This window comes from Bos mutus, chromosome X, assembly GCF_027580195.1.
Source record: "Bos mutus isolate GX-2022 chromosome X, NWIPB_WYAK_1.1, whole genome shotgun sequence".
Taxonomy (NCBI): Eukaryota; Metazoa; Chordata; class Mammalia; order Artiodactyla; family Bovidae; genus Bos; species Bos mutus.
In genome coordinates, this window is record NC_091646.1 from 65,662,148 (window position 1) to 65,685,573 (window position 23,426).

The 23,426-nt window shown below is 34.9% G+C and overlaps 1 protein-coding gene across 4 annotated transcripts in view; it reads left to right on the top strand.

Annotated features, from left to right (window-relative positions):
• The window catches only part of ATRX (ATRX chromatin remodeler), a 284,375-nt gene that overhangs the window by 146,602 nt on the left and 114,347 nt on the right, over window positions 1–23,426 (top strand). For all 4 annotated transcript variants that reach the window (XM_070366289.1, XM_070366286.1, XM_070366287.1 and 1 more), the window contains 2 exons: window positions 552–654; window positions 4,276–4,491. In XM_070366289.1, the coding sequence (XP_070222390.1) occupies window positions 552–654; window positions 4,276–4,491 (319 nt within the window). The remainder of the gene's footprint in view (window positions 1–551; window positions 655–4,275; window positions 4,492–23,426) is intronic.

Here is a 23,426-nt window from a genome sequence, read left to right on the forward strand (position 1 = left end):
AAAATCAATTGACTATAAATGTAAAGTTTTATTTCTGGGTTCTCATTTCTCTGCTGTTGGTTTTCATGTCTGTCCTTTATGTAGGAAAATATTGTCTTAATTAATGTAAGCTTATATACCAATTTCTAGCCACATAAGTATTCTCACTACAAATTGTTACTTTTTTTTTACTTTGTGTGTTCTGATATGATGAAAATTGTATCTAACTTTTATAATCTATTTTTTAAAGAGATGGTGAATAATTTTCATGTGTATATTGGCCAGTTATATTTCTGAAGGTGCTCCATCCATCTTATTACTGATATGCTAAACCTCCCTCTTGAATAACTTAGAATGTTGATCACTGAATTTATTTTTTATTTTTTTGTTCACTGGATTTCAAATTAAGTGTTCTCCTTTTGAACCCAGTGAAGATTTTTTGCTTTTTGTTTTTTCCTTTATCATTTTATTAAAGAATGTATGTAAAAGTGAAGCAGTTCTAAAATAGTACATAATTCACATAAGGGAATTTATCATAAAGTATTTTATTTTGCATTTTAAATATTCTTTAGGTCTGCGAAGAAAGCAGAGTTGGAAGAAAATCAGAGAAGTTACAAACAGAAGAAGAAAAGGCGACGCATTAAAGTTCAAGAAGACTCATCCAGTGAAAACAAGGTAATAAATAATGAACTTGGATTTATCACTGGTATAGTAGACCATAGTAAATATGTTATTAACTCATTTGCACTCTGTTTGTAAGTTGAATTCTACTAGTTGATTTACATTTTAAGCTTTGTGGAAGAATTGACTAATTATTAAATATATAAATATGCAGAAGTGTTAACTTTAATATATTATCAATTTTTTTCTTTTCCTTCACTGAATTTGATGGAAAGTTTAAGCTTTCTAATTCATTATTTATATTCTTAGGCTATAGAACTGATATGAAGTGTTCTGTGTGATTACATAAAACATAATAACTCATTAAATGAATAAATTTCTTCTAGCAGTGAAATTAGTCAATTTCAGTTTCTTGTATATAAGCAGAATTATTTAGAGTACAAGTTCTCCATAATGTTCTATCAATTCTATTCTCTTTTATAAGAGTTCATTTTTGTAATGACCCTTTTCACCATTTCTAATGTAAAATGCAATGACCTTAATTACATTCATAATTAGGAACTCTTGTGCCCATTAAACAGTAACTCCCCATTCCCGCCTATCTGCAGCTCCTTGGTGACGTCTAATTCTAATTTCTGTGCCTATATATTTGCCTATTTTAGGTTTCTCATATAAATGAAGTCACACAATATTTGTCCTTTCTTTCTGGCTTATTTCATTGATATAATGTTTTCAAGGTTCATCCACCTTTTAGCATATATCTGAATTTCTTTTATTTTTAAGGTTGGATAATGTTCCAGTGTATGTATGATAACATGTTGTGTTTATCCATTCATCTGTTGATGGACATTTGAATTCTTTCTACTTTTGGCTATTTAGAACAACGTTGTTGTGTACATGGTTATACAAATGTCTTTTTGAGTCCCTGCTTTTCTTTTATGTGCATAATCTTTTTTTTGCCAGTTTATTTTTTTAGTTGAAGGATAATTGCTTTAGAATTTTGTTATTTTCAATCATACATCAAGAATCAGCCATAGGTGCACCCATGTCCCCTCCCTCCCAACCCTCCCTCCCATCACCCTCCCCTTCCCACCCTTCTAGATTTGTCACAGAGCCCCTGTTTGAGTTCCCATACAGCAAATTCCTGTTGGCTATCTATTTTACATATGGTATTATAAATTTCCGTGTTACTGTCTCCATACATCTCACCCTCTTCCTCCTCCCCTACCCCTGTGTCCATAGACTTCTTCACTTTGTCTGTTTTTCCATTGCTGCCCTGAAAATGGATTCATCAGTACCATCGTTCTAGATTCCATATCTATGCATCAGTGTATGATATTTATTTCTCTTTCTGACTTACTTCACTCTGTATAATAGACTCTAGGTTTGTCCTCCTCATTAGAACTGACTCAAATGCATTCCTTTTTATGGCTGAGTAGTATTCTGTTGTATATATGAACCACAGCTTCTTTATCCATTCATCTGTTGATGGACATCTAGGTTGCTTCCATGTTCTAGCTATTGTAAACAGCACTGCAGTGAACATTTGGATGCATGTGTCTTTTTCAATTTTGCTTTCCTCATGATCTATGCCTAGTAGTGGGATTGCTAGGTCATATAGTGGTTTTGTTCGTAGTTTTTTAAGGAATCTCAATACTGTCTTCTATAGTGGCTGTATCAATTTACATTCCCACCAAGAGTGCAAGAGGGTTCCCTTTTCTGTACACCCTTTCCAGCATTTATTGTTTGTAGACTTTTTGATGATGCTATTATGACTGCTATGAGGTGATATCTCATTGTAGTTTTGATTTGCATTTCTCTAATAATGAGTGATGTTGAGCATTTTTTCATGTATTTGTTAGCCATCTGTATGTCTTTAGAGAAATGTCTGTTTAGGTCTTTTTCCCACTTTTTGATTGGGTTGTTTGTTTTTCTGGTATTGAGTTGTATGAGTTGCTTCTGTATTTTGGAAATTAATTCTTTGTCAGTTCTTTCCTTTGCTATTATTTACTCTCATTATTAGGGTTGTCTTTTCACCTTGTTTGTAGTTTCCTTTGCTATGCAAAAGCTTTTGAATTTAATTAGGTCCCGCTTGTTAATTTTTGTTTTTATTTCTATTACTCTAGGAGGTGGGTCATAAAAGATCTTGCTTTGATTTATGTCATCAAGTGTTCTGCCTATGTTTTCCTCTAAGAGTTTTATAGTTTGTGATCTTATATTTACATCTTTAATCCATTTTGAGTTTATCTTTGTGTATGGTGTTAGGAAGTGTTCTAATTTCATTCTTTTGCATGTAGCTCTCCAGTTTTCCCAGCACCACTTATTGAAGAGGCTGTATTTGTCCCATTGTATATTCTTGCCTGCTTTGTCAAAAATAAGGTACCCATAGGTGCATGGGATTGTCTCTGGGCTTTCTGTCTTGTTTTTATCTCTTTCTATCTCTGGGCTTTCTATCTTCTATCTTTTTCCATTGGTCTGTATTTCTGCTTTTGTGCCAGTACCATACTGTCTTGATGACTGTAGCTTTGTAGCATAGTCTGAAGTCAGGAAGGTTGATTCCTCCAACTCCATTCTTCTTTCTCAAGACGGCTTTGGCTATTTGGGGTCTTTTGTATTTCCATATGAATTGTGAAATTTTTTGTTCTGTGAAAAATGTCATTGGTAATTTTATAGGGATTGCGTTGAATCTGTAGATTGCATTTGGTGAAAGAAGTGAAAGTGTTAGTTGTTTAGTTGTCTCTGACTCTTTGTGACTCCATGAACTGTAGCCCGCCAGGCTCCTCAGTCCATGGGATTCTCCAAGCAAGAATACTAGAGTGGGTTGCCATTCCCTTCTCCAGGGATCTTCCCAACCCAAGGATTGAACCCTAGTCTCCAACATTGCAGACAGAGTCTTTACTGTTTGAGTCACAAGGGAAGCCTTTATATTTGATAGTATAGTTATTTTCAGAATATTGATTCTTTCTAAGAGCATGTAATATCTATCTGTTTATGTCATCTTTGATTTATTTCATCAGTGTCTTATAATTTCCCATATACAGTTCTTTTGTCTCCTTACATAGGTTTATTCCTAGATATTTTATTCTTTTTGTTGCAATGGTGAATGGGATTGTTTCCTTAATTTCTCTTTCTGATTTTTCATTGTTACTATATAGGAATGCAAGTGAGTCAATGCTTTTAATACTTTTGGTTGTAATCTGAGATGTGCAATTGCTTGATCACATGGTAATTCTGTGTTGAACTTTTTGAGGGAGTTACAGTTTTCCCAATGCCCCAGCCTTCTAGTTTTTCCCCATCCTCACCAACACTTGTTATTTTCTGGTTTTTTTTTGTTGTTGTTTGTTTTGTTTTGTTTTGTTTTTAGCTATCATAATGGGTGTGAGATAGTATCTCATTTGTGGGGTTGATTTAAATTTTCCTAATAAGAAGTGACGTTCAGTGTCCTTTTATTTGCTTATTTGACATTTCTGTGTCTCCTTTGGAGAATTTTCTGTTCAGTCCTTTGCCCCCCTTTTAGAGTTCTTTTTGTAAAATACTATTCTATATTGTAAAGTGTAATTTTGAAGCTTTTCAGTATGTCTTCTTTTACCTTTTCTTGGCATATTAATTGGAGTGAGAAATGGATAAATCAGATAACTTTGTAGTATTAATGTTTTGATCATTTAAATTCCATAGAGTAATTCTGAAGAAGATAAAGAAGAAGATGAAGAAGAAGATGAAGAAGAAGATGAAAATGATGATTCCAAGTCTCCTGGAAAAGGCAGAAAGAAAATTCGGAAGATTCTTAAAGATGATAAGCTAAGAACAGAAACACAAAATGCTCTTAAGGAAGAAGAAGAGAGGCGAAAACGTATTGCTGAGCGAGAGCGAGAGCGAGAGAAATTGAGAGAGGTAAACCACATTTTATTTATAATTTCTTTTTAATGTATGACTTTCATAGATTCTTAGATTATAGTTCAGTCGTCCAAGAAAAGGATCTTGTAATCAACCAGAGATTTTTTGTAAGTTACTTTTTCCTATTGGCAGTATTTTATGCAACTTAAAAATCTTCATTAGGTAATATTAATAGAATTAGGTATATGGAAAGGATTTAGATTGTTGAATGATCACCAGAGTTATTGTTTTTTACTTGAGGTAGAAAAATATTAAAAAATTATTGCTTAAATCCATAAACGATTTCAATGTTTTGAATAATCTTTTCATTATAAAATAAAGGTCCATCTAGTCAAAGCTATGATTTTTCTAGTAGTCGTGTATGGATGTGAGAGTTGGACCATAAAGAATGCTGAGCGCTGAAGAATTGATGCTTTTGAACTGTGGTGTTGGAGAAATCTCTTGAGAGTCCCTTGGACTGCCGGGAGATCAAACCAGTCAATCCTAAAGGAAATCAGTCCTGAATCTTCATTGGAAGGACTGATGCTGAAGCTGAAACTCCAATACTTTGGCCACCTGATGCAAAGAACTGACTCATTTGAAAAGACCCTGATGTTGGGAAAGATTGAAGGCAGGAGAAGGGGACGAGGATGTGCAGTATTTTATGCAACTTAAAAAATCTTCATTAGGTAATATTAATAGAATTAGGTACATGGAAAGGATTTAGATTGTTGAATGATCACCAGAGGATGAGATGGTTGAATGGCATCACCGACGTGATGGACATGAGTTTGAGCAAGCTCTGGGAGTTGGTGATGGACAGGGAAGCCTGACATGCTGCAGTCCATGGAGTTGCAAAGAGTTGGACACAACTGAACGACTGAACTGAGCTGAACAGGCAGAAGGAATAGTATTATAAATCTCCGTATGTACAATACCCACCTTCAATAATTACCAACATATTCTGGAGATGGAAATGGCAACCCACTCCAGTATTCTTGCCTGGAAAGTCCCATGGACAGAGGAGCCTGGCAGGCTACAGTCCATGACGTCTCAAAGAGTCAGACACAACTTAGTGACTATACAGCAAATGGCAATTTAGCACCATTTTGTAGAAGGAAAAGCAAGGAAAGGAAGAAGAAAGATTATATTGGCACTGTGAGAGTGAGAGAGGAAGTTCAGTTCAGTTCAGTTGCTCAGTCGTGTCCGACTCTTTGCAACCCCATGAATCGCAGCACGCCAGGCCTCCCTATCTATCACCAACTCCCGGAGTTCACCCAAACTCACGTCCATCGAGTCAGTGATGCCATCCAGCCATCTCATCCTCTGTCATCCCCTTCTCCTCCTGCCCCCAATCCCTCCCAGTATCAGAGTCTTTTCCAATGAGTCAACTCTTCGCATGAGGTGGCCAAAGTACTGGAGTTTCAGCTTTAGCATCATTCCTTCCAAAGAAATCCCAGGGCTGATCTCCTTCAGAATGGACTGGTTGGATCTCCTTGCAGTCCAAGGGACTCTCAAGAGTCTTCTCCAACACCACAGTTCAAAAGCATCAATTTTTCGGCACTCAGCCTTCTTCACAGTCCAACTCTCACATCCATACATGACCACAAGAAAAACCATAGCCTTGACTAGATGGACCTTTGTTGGCAAAGTAATGTCTCTGCTTTTGAATATGCTATCTAGGTTGGTCATAACTTTCCTTCCAAGGAGTAAGCATCTTTTAATTTCATGGCTGCAGTCACCATCTGCACAAATAAGCTGGAATTTTGCTGACACACTTGTAAAACAGCTTGCTCTGTACTAGTCAGTGTGTTGCAATTCAGTTACTGACTAGGGTCTGTTTTTCTGACTTCTGAGTGACCAGGGCCAATCTTCATTTCTCATTGTGCTCAATTCATTTATTCAAGAATTATTATGTATCAGTCAGTAATTGTGGGTCTTTATTTTGTCAAGTGGTACAGGAAGAAAAGACTAGATACATATTCATATTCAGATGTTTTAATTCTTTGACCCAAAGCAATTTACTTAATTACTCATGTGTGAAATAAGGCAAATTATATCTTCCTTATAGGAGTGGTCAAAAGATTTAATGAAATAATCCACATTAAACATTTAGCACAATACCAGGCATATGGTAATAAAAAAGTAATTGTAGATTTTAGATGATGATGATGATGTTATGTGGTTAGGGATTGCAAATAAATAATTTACTGAACTTTCAAAAAAAATTAGCAACACATGACTAGTTTTTTTTTCATCTGTTCTTTGAACTGAACTGAACTGAACTTGTTCAGTTGTTCAGTCATGTCTGACTCTTTGCAATCCCATGGATTGCAGCCCACCAGGGTTCTCTGTCCTTCACCATCTCCTGGGGCTTGGTCAGACTCATGTCCATTGAGTTGATGATGGCATCTAACTGTCTTGTCCTCAGTCATCCCCTTCTCCTCCTGCCTTCTGTCTTTCCCAGCATCACGGCTAGTTTTTTTTTCATCTATTCTCTTACCTTAACAATATTTTTGAGAAGTCTCAGATATCATATCATTTTGATTATATATGGTTCAGAATATATTGTTGAAAGATAATTACTTTTAAACATTACCACAGTATCATTATTACACTTAAACATTAATAATAATTTCATAATGTCAAATGTCTAGTTAATATTAAAAATTCTTTCATTTACATCACAAGCATAATAGTGGTTTATAAAAATATTTGTTATGAATCAGGAACCTAAGAAGGTCTCACTGTGTGTTGTGTTACATTTGGATACTTATGTTTATCCTTAAGCTATTCCTACACTGTCTTGATTACTGTAACCTTATAGTAATTCTTGGAATGGTATACTGTAATTTCTACAACTTGGTTCCACATTTTTAGAGTTGTTTTGGTATACTCAGTTATTCATATTTCCTTATGAATTTTAATATCCTGTCAATTTTTAATAAGAATCTTCCTGGAACTTTTATGGGGATTTTTTTGGATCTCTAGTGACATCTTAACAGATTTTGTTTACAATTATGTAAATATTGTATATTTCCCATTTATTTAGCTCTTCTTTGATTTCTCTTAGCAGCATTTTATGGTTTTCATTGTACATAACTAGCACTTATTTTTCTAAATTTATCTTTAAGTAATTTATGTTTTCTGTTGTCATGGTAAATGAAATTTCAAATGATTTAATGACCTTGTGTTCTGTGAGCTTACTATATTCTCCTACTGGTTCTAGTAACCTTTTTGGTAGATTCCTAAGGATTTTCTACATATTCAATCATGTTGTCTATACATAAAACACCACCACCACCACCAAAAGGATGGTTAATTTTTTCAAATGCATTTTAATGTATCTGTGGGATAATCTAGAAAATGTCTTGCACTGCCAGAATAAGCCTCACTGGTCATCTTATATTACTCTTTTTATATATTGTTGTATTTCTTTTCTTATATTGTTTCACCAGGAGTTTTACCTCACTTTTAAGTAGGCATGTTGGGTTATAAATTCCTTTACTTGTATATCTTTCTGCATTTTTTATTACAGTAATACTGTTCTCATGTAAAACGAAAAGGGAAATGCTCCTGTCTCCTCTACTTATAAGTATTTTTTATAAGATAGATAACATTTCATTCTTAAATGTTTGCTAGAATTCTCCAGTAAAGGTACTCTCCTGAGTTTTCTGAGTTTTTAAAATTTTTAAACAGATTGTATTTAATAAGTTATTATTATTACTTTAATAAATATAGGGCCATTTAGATGATCTGTTCTCTTTTGATCTCTTTTGGTAAATTTTTCTTTGAGATATTCGTCTGTTTCATTTAAGTAGTCAAATGTATTGTTTCAAATAAATTTGTTTATAATATTCCTTTTTTAATGTTTTTGTTTTTTGTAGATCCTGTTAGGATAGCTCATCTTTCATTTCTGTCAATGATAATTTATCTTTTTTTTTTTCTTGATTAGTCTCTTTAGAGGTTTAGAGATTGTACTATCCTTTCAAAAAAACCAGCTTTGGATTTAGTGATTTTTTTCTTATTATTTTACCTTTCGCTATTTCATTGGTTTTTCACTCTGATTTTGTGTTGTCACTTTTTCTCTGGGTACAATTTCCTTTTTTTAAATAGCTATTTAAGGTGGCTTTTGACTGTTGATTCTTTTTTAATCTATAAATAATATAAAATTCCCCAATGTTCATATTATTTTAAATGTTGAACTGTATGAATTTTGATGTTTTGTGTTTTGCTTTTTACTCTTTCTGTTTTTCTTATGACCCAGAAAATGATGGTCCATGCAAATATTTTCCTTTTGTGGTGTGAAATATTCTATAAATTTCAGTTAGGTTATGTTGATTTATTACATTCACATCCTCTATATCCTTAATGATATTTTGTCTCATAGAGCAGATTTGAAGTCTGCAAGTTTAATTGTCAATTTGTCATTTTCTCATTGCACTTCTCTGTTTTTTCTCATATTTTGTTAAAGCTCTGCTAGATACATCTACTTGTGGGATTATTATGTCTTTCTCATGAATTGATCCATTATCAGTATGTAAAGTCCCTTTTAAACACTGCTGATTTTTCATCTGAAATCTACTCTGTTTGAATATGGTGTAGTCATACCATCTTATTTTTCAAGTACTTTGCTATGAAAAGTTCCAACACACTGCTAGGTTTACAGAATTTCACAGTGATTTCCCATAAACTCATGTCCTACATTTTTCTGTTGATATTTCACTATACTTGGTTTATGACTATTTATCTACTAAGCTCTCTATCCTTCATTATATTTTTATGCATTTGAAAGTCAGTTGCAAACATTATTTCACTTAACCTAAATGCTTTAGGTTGCATATCATTAATTAGAATTGATATTTATTTAGAATTTTTCTTTTTATGAAAAATTTACTTAGAGTGAAATATACCAATCTTAAGTTTACATTTTGTTTTTGACATACCATGGAATTGGGAAATGTATATATTTTCATGGTTTTCTTCACCTTGCCTTTTTTTCTTTTTACTTAATATTTGGAGAGTGTTTTTTCCTCAGTAGCTTGTGTCTGCCCTTAACTGTGGCAAAACTTATCTGTTGAATGGACATATCACTGTCAACCTTGCCTTCCCCAAATCTTCTTTTGAGGTACACTTAGGTTGTTTCAAGGTTTTCACTAAACTGGAGTATCCTGTTACGTATTGGAATGACTTATTTTGTTTGTGCTTCTTTGGGTTCTTTTAAAAAATTTTATTATTATTTTAACTATTTTTAAGTACACAGGTTAGTGAAATACATGTTGTGTAATCATCATCACCATCCTTTTCAATGCCTTTTTCATCATTCCAAACAGAAACTCTGTACCCATTTAAAACTAGACCCCATCCCCTTTTTCCACTAGTCTCTTGTAACCTCTCTTCTACTGTCTGTCTCTTATGAATTTGCCTATTTATTTACCTCATATAAGTGGATTTATTCAATATTTGTCCTTTTGTCTTATTTCACATGACAGAATATTTTCAAGATTCATTCATATTGTACCAACTATTAGAATTTCATTTGTTTTTAAGGATGAACATTGCATTGTATGCATATACCACATTTTGTTTATTCATTCATCTGTTTTTAAAAAAAAAATTGTGTTCTTTAATTTTAAATTTGTTTATTTTTAAATTGGAAGATAATTACTTTACAGGATTGTGTTGGTTTCTGCCAGTCATTAACATAAATCACCCATAGGTATACGTATATCCTCTCTTTAAATCTCCCTCCCATCTCCCTCCGCATTCCACCCCTCCCCAGTTTGAGTTTTCATTGTCATATAACAAATTCCAATTGGCTGTCTATTTTATATATGGTAATATAATTTTCCATGTTACTCTCTCCATACATCCCACCCTATCCTCCCCTCCCCCCTTGGTGATCCATAAGTCTTTCTCTGTGTCTGTGTCTCCATTGCTGCCCTTCAAATAATTTCATCAGTACCATCTTTCTAGATTCCATATATATGTATTAGTATACAGTATTTGTTTTTGTCTTTCTGACTTACTTCACTCCATATAATAGGCTCTGCATTCATCCACCTCATTAGAACTGACTCAAATGGATTCCTTTTTATGGCTGAGTAGTATTCTGTTGTATATATGAACCACAGTTTCTTTATCCATTCATCTGTTGACATCTGGGTTGCTTCCATGTTCTAGCTCTTGTAAACAGCACTGTTCTAGCTATTGGGATACATGTATCTTTTTCTGTTTTGGTTTCTTCATGGTTTACGCCTAGTAGTGGGATTGCTGGTCATATGGTGGCTTTATTCCTAGTTTTATAAGGAATCTCAATTCTGTATTATTTAGTGGCTGTATCAATTTACATTCCCACCAAGAGCGCAAGAGGGTTCCCTTTTCTCCACACCCTCTCCATCTGGGCTCACAGAATCACTGGGTTCCCTGTGTTATATAGCCACTTCCCACTAGCTCTCTATTTTATACATGACAATGCATATATGGCAGTGTTACTTTCTTAATTTGTCCTACCTTCTCCTTCCCCTGCTGTGTGCACAAGTCCACTCTACATCTGGGTATTCATTCATCTGTTGATGTATATTTTAGGTTTCTTACACTTTCTGGCTGTTGGGAATAATAGTGCTAGGAACATGGATATATGAATATCTCTTCAAGTTCCTGCTTTCCATGCGTCTGGGTATATATATACAAAAGTGGAATGATTAAGGAACATTGAGGAGTCATCACATCGTTTCCTCAACAGCTGCACCACTTTTACATTTCCACCAGCAGTGCATACAGGTTCCAATTTCTCTACATCTTTACAACACTTCTTTTTTTTTTCTTTTCCTTTCTTTCTCTTCTTTCTTACCTTTTTCTGCCCCCACAACCCCATTTGTAATAGCCAACATTATGGACATGAAGTGGTATTTCATTATGGTTTTGTTTTTTAAGAAGTTAAGTTTTATTTGGGGCAAAATTGGGACTGCACTGAGGGAGACAGCACCTCAGATAGCTCTGAGACACTGCTCTAAGAGACAGTGGGGTAAGGTGGTGAAGGGAAACTTTGTGAAATCAAGCATTTATCTTAAAAAAAAGTTTTTCTGCTTTTCATGAGGAGATGATGTCACTGTGAAGGAGTTTAGTGCTTTTCTAGATAAGAGGAGATGAAAGAATTTGGATAATTAAGGTTTTGATTTGCATCTTATTAATGACTAGTGATGTTGAGCATCTTTTCATGTGTGTATTGACTATTTGTATATCTTTGGAGAAATGTCTATTCAAATCCTTTGCACATTTAAAAATTGTGTTGTTTTTGTTATTGTTGTATTGTAGGGGTTCTATATATATCTGGATATCAGTCTGTTATCAGATATGTGATTTGCAAATATATTCCTCCATCTCATGGATTATCTTTAATTCTGTTGATAAGTATCCTTGGCATAAAATTTTGAAATTTTGATGAAGTCCAGTTGATCTATTTTTTTTTCTTTCATTGCATGTGCTTTTTATGTTTTATTTAAGGCATCATTGCCAAATCCTGTGTCATAACAATTTCTTTCTTTGCCGTTTTGTATAATCCTGTGTAATATATACTGTTGAATTTTGTTTGCTGGTACTTTGTGGAATAATTTTGAGTCTATATTCACAGAGAATCTGTAGTTTTCTTATAGTTTATCTTTTAAATTTTAAATTAGGGTAATGCTGGTCTCATTGAATGAATTAGAAAATATTCCCTCCTCTTTAGTTTTCTAGAAGAGTTTGAGAAAAATTAGCATTATTATTATGTCTTCTTTGGAGAAATGTCTATTTAAGTCTTATGCCCATTTTTTCGTTGGGATGTTTGTTTTCTGATGTTAAACTTCATGACCTGCTTGTATATTTTGGAGATTAATTTATTGTCAGTTGCTTCATTTGCAGTTATTTCCTCCCATTCTGAGGATTGTCTTTTCATCTTGTTTATGGTTTCTTTTGCTGTTCAGAAGCTTTAAGTTTAATTAGGTTCCATTCGTTTATTTTTGTTTTTATTTCCATTACTCTAGGAAGTGGGTCATAGAAAGTCTATATATGTCAGAAAGTATTCTATGTTTTCCTCTAAGAGTTTTATAGTTTGTTGTCTTACATTTAGGTTTTTAACCCATTTTGAGTTTTTCTTTGTGTATGATATTAGGAAATGTTCTAATTTCATTCTTTTGCATGTAGCTGTCCAGTTTTCCTGTCTTTTCTCCATTGTATAGTCTTTCCTTCTTTGTCGAAGATAAGGTGCCCATAGGTGTATGGGTTTATCTTTGGGCTTTCTGTCTTGTTTCACTGGTCTATATTTATGTTTTTGTGGCAGTACCATACTGTGTTGATGACTGGTATAGTCTGAAGTTAGGAAAGTTGATTCCTTCAGCTGTTTTCTTCTTTCTCAAGATTGCTTTTTCTATTCGGGTCCTTTTGTGTATCCACACGAATTCTGAAATTGTTTGTCCTAGTTCTGTGAAAAATGCCATTGGCAATTCAGTAGGGATTGCATTGAATCTGTAGGTTGCTTTGGGTAATATATTCATTTTCACAATGTTGATTCTTCCAATCCAGCAACATGGTGTATCTCTCCATCTATTTGTGTAGTCTTTGATTTCTTTCAAAAATGTCTTATAGTTTTCTGTATATGCCTCATTTCTCTCCTTGAAGCTCTATACAATCATCAACAACAAGACCTGGAGCTGACTGTGGTTCAGATCATGAGCTCCTTATAGCAAAATTCAGGCTCAAATTGAAGAAAGTAGGGAAAACCACTAGGCCATTCAAGTATGACTTAGATCCGATCCTTTTTGATTATACAGTGGAGGTGATTTATAGATTTAAGGGATTAGATTTGATAGACAAGTGCCTGAACATCCATTTTGGTTTTAGGTTCATAATTTTGTACAGTAGGCAGTGCCAAGAAAGCAAAGTGTTTGTCTAAGGAGGCTTTAGAAATTGCTGAGGAAAGAAGAGAAGTGAAAGGCAAGGAAGAAAGGAGAAGATATACCCAACTGAATGCAGAGTTCCGGAGACTAGCAAGGAGAGATAAGATCTTAAATGAACAATACAAAGAAATAGAGGAAAACAATAGAATGTAAAAGACTAGAGGTCTCTTCAAGGAAATTGGAAACATCAATGGAACATTTCATGGAAGGATGGGTATGATAAAGGACGGAAATGGTGACCTGACAGAAGCTGAAGAGATTAAGTAGAGGTGGCTGGAGTACACAGATATATACAAAAATGGTATTAATGACCTGGATAACCACAATGGTGTAATCACTCACCTAGCGCTAGATATCCTTAAGTGCGAAGTCAGATGGGCCTTAGGAAGAATTACTATGAGCAAAGCTATTGGAGGTGATGGATTTCCAGCTGAGTTATTTCAAATCATAAAAGATTATGCTGTTAAAGTGCTGTACTCGGTATGCTGGCAAATTTGGAAAACTTAGCAGTGGCCACAGGACAAGAAAAGGTCAGTTTTCTTTCCAGTCCCAAAGAATGGCAATGCCATGGAATGTCCAAACTACCATACAATTGCTGTCATTTCACATGCTAGTAAGTTTATACTAAGAATCCTTCAAGCTAGGCTTCAACAGTATGTGAATTAAGAACTTCCATATGTACAAGCTGGGTTTAGAAGAGGCAGAGGAAGCAGAGATCAAATTGCCAGCATTTGTTTGAAAGGAAGGAAATTCCAGAAAAACATCTGCCTCATTGACTATACTGAAGCCTTTCACTATGTGGATCACAACAAAGTCTGGAAAATTCTTAAAGAGATGGGAATACCAGACCACCTTACTTATCTCCTGAGAAACCTGTATGCAGGTAAGAAACCAAGTTAGAACCAGATGTGGAGCAACAAACAGGTTCAAAATTGGGAAAGGAGTATGAGAAGGATGTATATTGTCACCCTGCTTATTTAACTTCTCTACAGAGTTACCTCATGAGAAATCCTGGGCTGGATGAATCAGGAGCTAGAATCAAGATTGCCAGGAGGAACATCAACAACCTCAGATATGCAGATGATACCACTGTAATGACAGAAAGTGAAGAGGACCTAAAGAGCCTCTTGATGAGGGTGAAACAAGAGCATGAAAAAGCTGGCTTAAAACTCAACATTAAAAAAACTAAGATTATGGCCTGTAGTCCCCTCACTTCATGGCAAATAGAAGGGGAAAAAGTGAAATTAGTGACAGATTTTATTTTTGGGGGCTTCAGAATCACTGCCGCCAGTGACTGTAGCCATGAAATTAAAAGATGCTTGCTCCTTGGAAGGAAAGCTGTGACAAATCTAGACAGAGTATTAAAAATCAGAGATATCACTTTGACAATAAAGGTCCATCAATAAAAGCTATTATTTTCCAGTAGTCAATTATAGATGTGAGGGCTGGACCATAAATAAGGCTGTGCACTGAAGAATTGATGCTTTCACATTGTGGTGTTGGAAAAGATTCTTGAAATTCCTTGTACAGCAGGAAGATCAACCCAGTCAATCCAAAAGGAAATCAACCCTGAATATTCATTGGAAGGATTGATGCTAAATCTGAAGATTCAGTACTTTGGCCACCTGGTGCAAAGAGCTGATTTATTGGATAAGACCCTGATGAACAGAAAGATTGAAAGCAAAAGGAGCAGGGGGCAGCAGAGTATGAGATGTTTAGATATTGTCACCAACTCAATGGACATTAATTTGGGAGATAGTGATGGCAGAGCAGCCTGGCATGCTGCAGTCCATGGCGTTGCAACAATTAGGACCCAGTTTACCCCTGAACAATAACAACAACAACAACAATACTGCCCCTTTTTTTCCTTAAGTACGTTCATTCCTAGGTATTTTATCTTTTTGTTTCAGTGGTGAATGGGATTGTTTCCTTAATGTCTTTCTGAGTTTTCATTGTTAGTGTATAGGAATGAAAGAGATTTCTATGTATTCATTTTGTATCCTGCAACTTACTAAATTCACTGGTTAGCTTTAGTAATTTTCTGATAGCATCTTTATGGTTTTCTATTTATAGTATAATATCATCTCAAAACAGTGAGAATTTTACTTCTTTTCTAATCCCTGAATTCCACAAGCTTTAGTATTCTATTTTTATTTTAATTTGAAGGTGTTTTCTAATGTCTCTTGTAATTTCTTATTTGACCTTTTTGTTATTTAAGAGTGTCATTTTTAAATGATGCATATTTGCGTTTTTCGCATTGTCCTTCTGTTACTGATTTCTAGTTTCATTCTGTTGTGATTGGAGATTTTAAATTTTTATTTAATTTTTAATAAGTTGATAAGCTTTTTTCATTTTATTTTATTTTATATTTTATTTTATTTGAAGTATTGTTAATTTTATGTTTTTGATGTTTTAAAATTTATTAAGGCTTGTTTTGTGCCCTATCATGTGGTCTGTCCTTAAGAAGTGTTACATGAAGTTGAGAAAATTTGTACTCTGCTGTTGTTGAATGAAGTGGTCTCTTTGATAGGACTTACTGGTCGACATTGTTGTTCAAGTTCTGTGTTTCCATCTTCAGTTGGCTTATTCTATTTATTACTGAAAGTAGGGTATTATGTCTCCAAACTATTTTTGTAGAACAGTCTAGTATTTCTCCTTTCAATTCTGTCAGTGTTTGCTTCATATAATTTGGGACTCTGATTTTGGTATATTTATCTTTATGATTGTTATATCTTCTTGGTAATTTATAGATATTTTCTTTGTAGTTAACATGGGATTAGATGTAACCTCCTAAAGTCATAATGTTATAGTTTGAATTTAATGAACTTAACTTTAATCACGTAGAAAAATATTGTAAATGTATTATACAGCCCCATTTCCCCTTGCATATAATTCGTGTTGCACATTTTGTTTTTATATATTTTATGCCCCAGTAACATATAGTTACTTTTTATGGTTTGTCTTTTAAATTCTATAGAAAGTAAACTTGGAATTACAAACCAACTTTGGCCGTGTGTGTTTTCCATACATATGGATAGTTCTTTATCCATCTTTCAGTATTCTTTCATTTCAGCCCAAAGGCTTCACTTTAGCAAATTTTGTTGTGTAGGTCTATTTTTAATGAACTGTCTTGGTTTAAGAATGTATTAGTTTCTCCCTCTATTTTGAATGATACTTTTGTTTAATATAAAATTCTCAGGTGACAGTTACTTTATTTCAGTAGTTTAAAATATATCATTGCACTGCCTTTTGATCTTCAAGTTTCTGATGAGAAATAAACTGATAATGTTATTGATGATCCCTGTTGTGATAGATCACTTCTCTCTTGATACTTTCAAGATTCTTTCTGTCTTTGTACTGTGAAGGTGTAACTATAATGTGGTTAGTCTGAGTCTCTTAGTTTATCTCAGTTCAAGTTTGTTGTGCTTCTTGGATTTGTAGCTCCTGGTCTTTACTCAGGCTACCCCAAATTTGGAAGTTTTGGCCATTATTTCCTCAAATAACCTTTTGCCTGTATTTTTCTTCTCCTTTGACTCTCATAATATGCGTATTGGTCTGCTTGATGATATCCCACAAGTCACTTGGTCTCTCTCTTTTCTTAATTCTGTTTCCTTTCTGCTACTTAGACTTGATAATTTCAGTTGACACCTTCATGTTCAATGATTCTTCTTCCTGCTCATATCTGAATTGTTTTTAAAGTTATTTCACTTTTTTCTTTTTCAGTTCCAGATTTTCTGTTTGGTTCTTGTTTGTAATTTCTACTTCTTTGTTGATATTCCCCACTTTGTATCTTTTCTTGATGTTTTTTAGATTGTGCCCAGTTTTGCTTTGTGTAATGAGTCCGTTGTTGAGGACCTCTTAGGGATGTTTTCTGTTATTTTAATTTCTTCTTTTGAATTGCCCATGTTTTCCTGTTTCATTGTTTGGTTTGTGGGTTTGTTTTTTTTTTTTTATTGCCATTGGGGGTTTAGCTATTATAATGTGATAACTCTGGAAGTTAAGTTTTCTCCCTTTCCAAGGATTTTTTGTATTTTTTTCTTTAGTTGTTACTGTCTGATTGTTATGAGACTCTCCTCATTTATTTTTACAAAGTTTGTTTATTGTTGTACATCATTACTTAATGCTCTTTTCCTTTCTCTAGTGTTCTGTTAATGTTTTGAGGGAGATTTCCTTGAATGCTGATTTCTTCTCAGTCTTTTTAAATTAGCTCTGTACTGGAATACTTCTCTAGTACTTAACTAGGCTTACAGTTAAGCCAAGGATCCCTCTGAAGGTAAAACTTGAGGTTTGCTCAGTGTTTTTTTGTTTTTTTTTTTTTTTTCCGGGGAAACATGGCTTTTTAAATTATTCTATATGTTTTGCTAGTTTCAAATGCCCTAAATTCCAGGAGTCTTACCTAGCTTCTTTTCTGGGCCTTAGATGGTCAGTTGTATTTCTCCGTGTATAATGTCTTGGCCCTGGCATCTGTGGTTTTACAGTTGCCTTGTAACTATTTTTTTCTCTTTAAGCATTTCCTTCTGTTTCTCCCATTAGAATTTAAGTTAGGTGAAATAGTAGTAAGAATTTTATGTCATTCCTTCAGTTATCCTCTGGCAGGTTAGAATAGCTGTACACAATAACTAGCAAATAATTTATACTGTACTCCCTCTGGTTTGAGGGAAGAAACTGTCCACAAGGCTATTGCTGCTTCAAGAATAAGACTATCACTTCACTAAGAGGTAGTGGGTTAAGAGCAAGTAAAGATACTATAAAACTTTACTACCACTTTGAAAATGGCCTTTTCTTGACTGGTCATTTACTTGTTTGCTATAAACCTTTGACTGTTTTCCAGAACTCTGACAAAGTTGGTTCAAACAGTTTCTGATTTTTAAAGTTTTTTCATTTTTCATTTGTTTTTATATTTCTGTGTGAAAACAGGAGCTTAGAGCTTGTTTCTTGTCATTTTGCTGACATCTTACTTTTCCCTTAGTGTTTGAATGTTATAATCCATGGGTATAGAATTCTAAGTTATTAGCTTTTTCTTGATGTTGCTTCTTCATGACATGTTGTTTCTTGTCTTTATTTTTGCCCCTTAACCCACCCATGTGTATGTAATGTGTCTTTTTTTCTTTTTTAAAATGATTTGATGTTTTAATGGTTTGTGAAAATTTATCTATTTATCACCGACTTTCAGGAATTGATGGCTGTGATTTTCTTAGTTTTTATCCTGGCTGGTGCTCCTTTAACTTGCTGGTTCTGTGGACTTACAGTTTCTATCAAAATTTTTGAAAGTTTTGACCATTATTTCTTCAGACAAGGTTTTCTGTTCTTTTCCTATATGAGACTCTAATTACATATGTATTAGATTGCTGAGCATTTTCCCACTAGTTTCTTCAATTCCTCCCCCTGCCCCCTCCCCCCGCCATTTCATTTTAGGTAGTTCCTCTTGCTTTGTCTTCAAGCAAGATCTTTTCTTCTTTTCCAGTATGATGCTGATCTCATTCAGTGAGTTTTTCATATTAAATATTTATTTTTTATATTTTTATTACATAGAAATTACATTTGGATCTTTCTTATAGCTTGTATTTCTTTTCCCACTGTGTTCACATCTTCCTTTCAGTATTGGAACACATTTTACATCTGCTTTATTGTGCTTGTCTGCCAATTTGAACATCTCTGTCACTTCTTACCATTTTTGTTAAGTGATTTTTCTGTTGATTATTGTTCATAGTTTTCTTTCTTGATGTATCTAATAATGTTTTATTAAAAACTGCTGCTGCTGCTAAGTCTATTCAGTTATGTCCAACTCTGTGCAACCCCATAGACAGCATCCCACCAGGCTCCGCCATCCCTGGGATTCTCCAGGCAAGAACACTGGAGTGGGTTGCCATTTCCTTCTCCAATGCATGAAAGTGAAAAGTGAAAGTGAAGTCGCTCAGTCGTGTCTGACCTTCGTGACCCCATGGACTGCGGCCCACCAGGCTCCTCTGTCCATGGGATTTTCCAGGCAAGAGTACTGGAGTGGGTTGCCATTACCTTCTCCTATTAAAAACTAGACATTGTAAATCAGGTATTGTTGAGTGTATGTTGTATTCTATGGGAGAGTGCTGGCATTGTTCTGTATAGATATTTAAGGTACTTATTAGTTCAGTTTAATTATTATTTTTGATTTTTGGCTGTGCTGGTTCTTCACTGCTCTGTGTGGGCTTTCTCTAGTTGTAGCGAGCAGGGGCTACTCTCTAGTTGTGGTGTGTGGGCTTCTTATTGCCGTGGCTTCTCTTGTTGTAGAGCACGAGTTTTAGGCTCACAGCCTTCAGTAGTTGCAGCTTGTGGGCTCAGTAGTTGCAGCACAAGGGCCCTAGAGCATGGGCTCAGTAGTTGTGGTGCACAGGTTTAGTTGCTCTATACATAACATGTAGGATCTTTCCAGATCAGGGATGGAACCCCTGTCCCTGCATTGGCAGGTGCATTCTTAACCCCTGTAGCAGTAGCGAAGTCCCCAGTTAAATTATTTTGATATTTCAAAAAAAAAACTCTTAAGGTGTGTCCCTGTAGTTTATGAATGGTTTTGCCCCACTGCTAATGTATGGCCTTCGTCTTTTCTCTACTGAATGCCCTGAGTTAGTATGAAGATCATATTCTACCTTGTTTAAAACTGAATGCCTTCCAGACCTATATGATCACTGGGGACTATTTGCTTCATGACTTTTTGGTCACACTTTGTCTGGCTTTGTGGAATTTCATTCTTCATGTGCATTGTAATACTCAAGACTAAAGTGACTCCCATTTTGATTTCTGGAGGTCTTTTTTTATAGCTCTTTTCTCTCTGTGATTTCTCTGTATTTTTTCCAGCTCTCTGAGCTTGACCTCTGTTTCCCCAACTCAGCACAACTCCAGAGTTCTGCTTGAGTTATCTTAAATTCTGAAATGTACCTTCTGGTAGCAATCAAGAGGGATTAGGGCCCTCATTGATTTTTCTTCTCTCAGGTATCGGTGTCCTGTTGGTTCCTATAATCCAAAGTCATATGTTTGTTTCATATGTTTTGTCTACTTTTCTAATTGATTACAGCAGGAGGACAGATTTGGTCCCTAATACTCCATCATGCATCATAGTACTTAATCTCCATCAGAAGAAATGGGGCTCAGCCTTTTCAGTGTGTTGCCTAAATGATTTTGTATTCATGTTTTCTTTTCCTTTTTCAATTCAGACATGGGATGCATGTCCTTATTTATTCTTTACTATAGCTTAATTTATTTCTCCTAAATTCTCTCATTTCATTCCTTTCTGTCTATTATTAGTTAAATAAACTTTCCTTAAGTTGTACCTTTAGTGCATAAACACATGTACTTAGTCACAGATAAGTAGACCATTTCTTTGTAAATTATCTTCTCCATTCAGGTTGAAGATTCATTCATCTCTAATCCCAAAGATTGTGCTTAATAGCTAAAATGTCATCCATATCACTTATGAACATATGGTTCAGAAGTCTTAGTTAAAGCCTTATATATTAGTTTTCTACTGTGCATTAAAAAAAAAACTATCAGGCTTAGCTAAAAACAAAGCAAAATTATTATCTCACAGTTCGATAAATCAGGAATTTGAGAGTGGCTTAGCTGAGCCTGACTCTGCTGGGTCTTCTGCTCAGTTTCTCACTAAGTTGAAATTGAAGATGTTCGCCAGAGCTGCAATTTTCATCTAAGACTTTGTGCTTTTTTCTAGCTCACGTGTTGGCAGAATTAAGTTCCTTGTGATTCTGGCAATGAGGTTCTTAAGTACTGTAGACTTCTCTATAGTGTGGCAGTTTGCTTATCTTGGAGACCAGTAAGAGAACATCTCTTACTCATCAATCTTTTAAAGGGCTTACCTTGCTTAAGCCCACCTCATCTAAGGGAATCTCCCTTTTGATTATGTCAGATCAACTGATTAGTTGCCCAGTTATGGGAATGATTATAGTTACAGATCTCAGTCACCCCCAAGGGAATGGAGTAATATAGAATGTTTACAGCAGAGGATTGGAATCTTGGAGGCCATTTTAGGGTTCTGCCCACCACACCTTGCAAACAGGACAAGACATTCAGATAATTTTCCATTTTGGCTTATGTCTTTGACACAGCACTATGAAGCTGGGATACATCCAAGGTAGAACACAATAAAAATTTGTTGAATACTTAGTCTGTGCCTGATACTTTGTTTTCTTTGCCTCATTTAATCACCACAACTACCTCATGAGAGTTATTTATAAGCTTTCCTAGTTTCCACATGGACAAACTGAAGCTAAGAGAGTTTAAATAAGTTGTTGAAATAGAGCTGGGATCTAGATGACCAGTGCTATTTATACTCTACCATGTCTTGATTTGTATATAATTCTAGTTTTATCAAGGTAATATATTACAAATTTGTGACTTGTTTAAATAATTTTTACATGTAATAATGATACTGTAGTTATGATTTTAAAGAGAGAGAATGTCCTTTTAAAGAGACATTCTAAAACATTTACAGATGAATTAATATACTTGCTTGGATTTGCTTCAGAATCATTTATGGGATCAGAGGAGTTGGAGAATGAGTGAGAGGCTGCCAGTGAAACAACTGGCCAGAGGTTGATAATTTTTGAAGCTGAATAATGGGTGATAGGGCTCATTATGCTATTCTGTATACTTCTATTCATGTTTGGAAATGTCTATAGTGAGTATCAAGTAATCATTCATTCCTAGTTACAGTTCTAAATAAGGAAAAAAGTACCAGCTAAAATTTTATTCTTTTTTTTTCTATTACAACATCATGATTTATTAAAGCACAGCATTCTGTACAACAAAGGGCCTTAACAGTTGTCTATTCTCAGCCAAATTACTCTATAAGTTAGTTTCTCTTAATAAAAAACATGTTATACTTTAAATTAGTAATTTAACTGATGAGGAAGTTACCGTAATACCTATTTTAACATTGAACAAATCTAACCACCTATTGGACATTAATGTAAAATCCTGACATAGAAATTGATTTAAAACTTCTCAAAATAAATTCATTAAAGCAAGTTCCCTGTGAAAATATGTAAGAATGAAAGCTAGCATAATAGCAGGTGCAGTCTTTACATTTTATTAACCATAGAAGATACTTTTTAATGAGTCTAATAGAGACATTAACTGTGCAAAAGCTGATGAGATTTACAGTCTTAAATACAAGCACCAACACAGAAAGGATATTGTGTCAGTTCAGTTCAGTTCAGTTCAGTCGCTCAGTCGTGTCCGACTCTTTGTGACCCCATGAATCGCAGCACGCCAGGCCCCCCTGTCCATCACCAACTCTCGGAGTTCAACCAAACTCATGTCCATCGAGTTGGTGATGCCATCCAGCCATCTCATCCTCTGTCGTCCCCTTCTCCTCCTGCCCCCAATCCCTCCCAGCATCAGAGTCTTTTCCAATGAGTCAACTCTTCACCTGAGGTGGCCAAAGTACTGGAGTTTCAGCTTTAGCATCAGTCCTTCAAATGAACACCCAGGACTGATCTCCTTTAGAATGGACTGGTTGCATCTCCTTGCAGTCCAAGGGACTCACTCTCAAGAGTCTTCTCCAGCACCACAGCTCAAAAGCATCGATTCTTCGGCGCTCAGCTTTCTTCACAGTCCAACTTTCATATCCATACACGACAACTGGAAAAACCATAGCCTTGACTAGATGGACCTTTGTTGGCAAAGTAATGTCTCTGCTTTTGAATACGCTATCTAGGTTGGTCATAACTTTCCTTCCAAGGAGTAAGTGTCTTTTAATTTCATGGCTGCAATCACAATCTGCAGTGATTTTGGAGCCCCCAAAAATAAAGTCTGACACTGTTTCCCCATCTATTTGCCATGAAGTGATGGGACCAGATGCCATGATCTTCGTTTTCTGAATGTTGAGCTTTAAGCCAACTTTTCCACTCTCCTCTTTCACTTTCATCAAGAGGCTTTCTAGTTCCTCTTCACTTTCTGCCATAAGGGTGGTGTCATCTGCATATCTAAAGGTCCATTAATTCTGCACTTAAGAGGATCGTTTCTTCA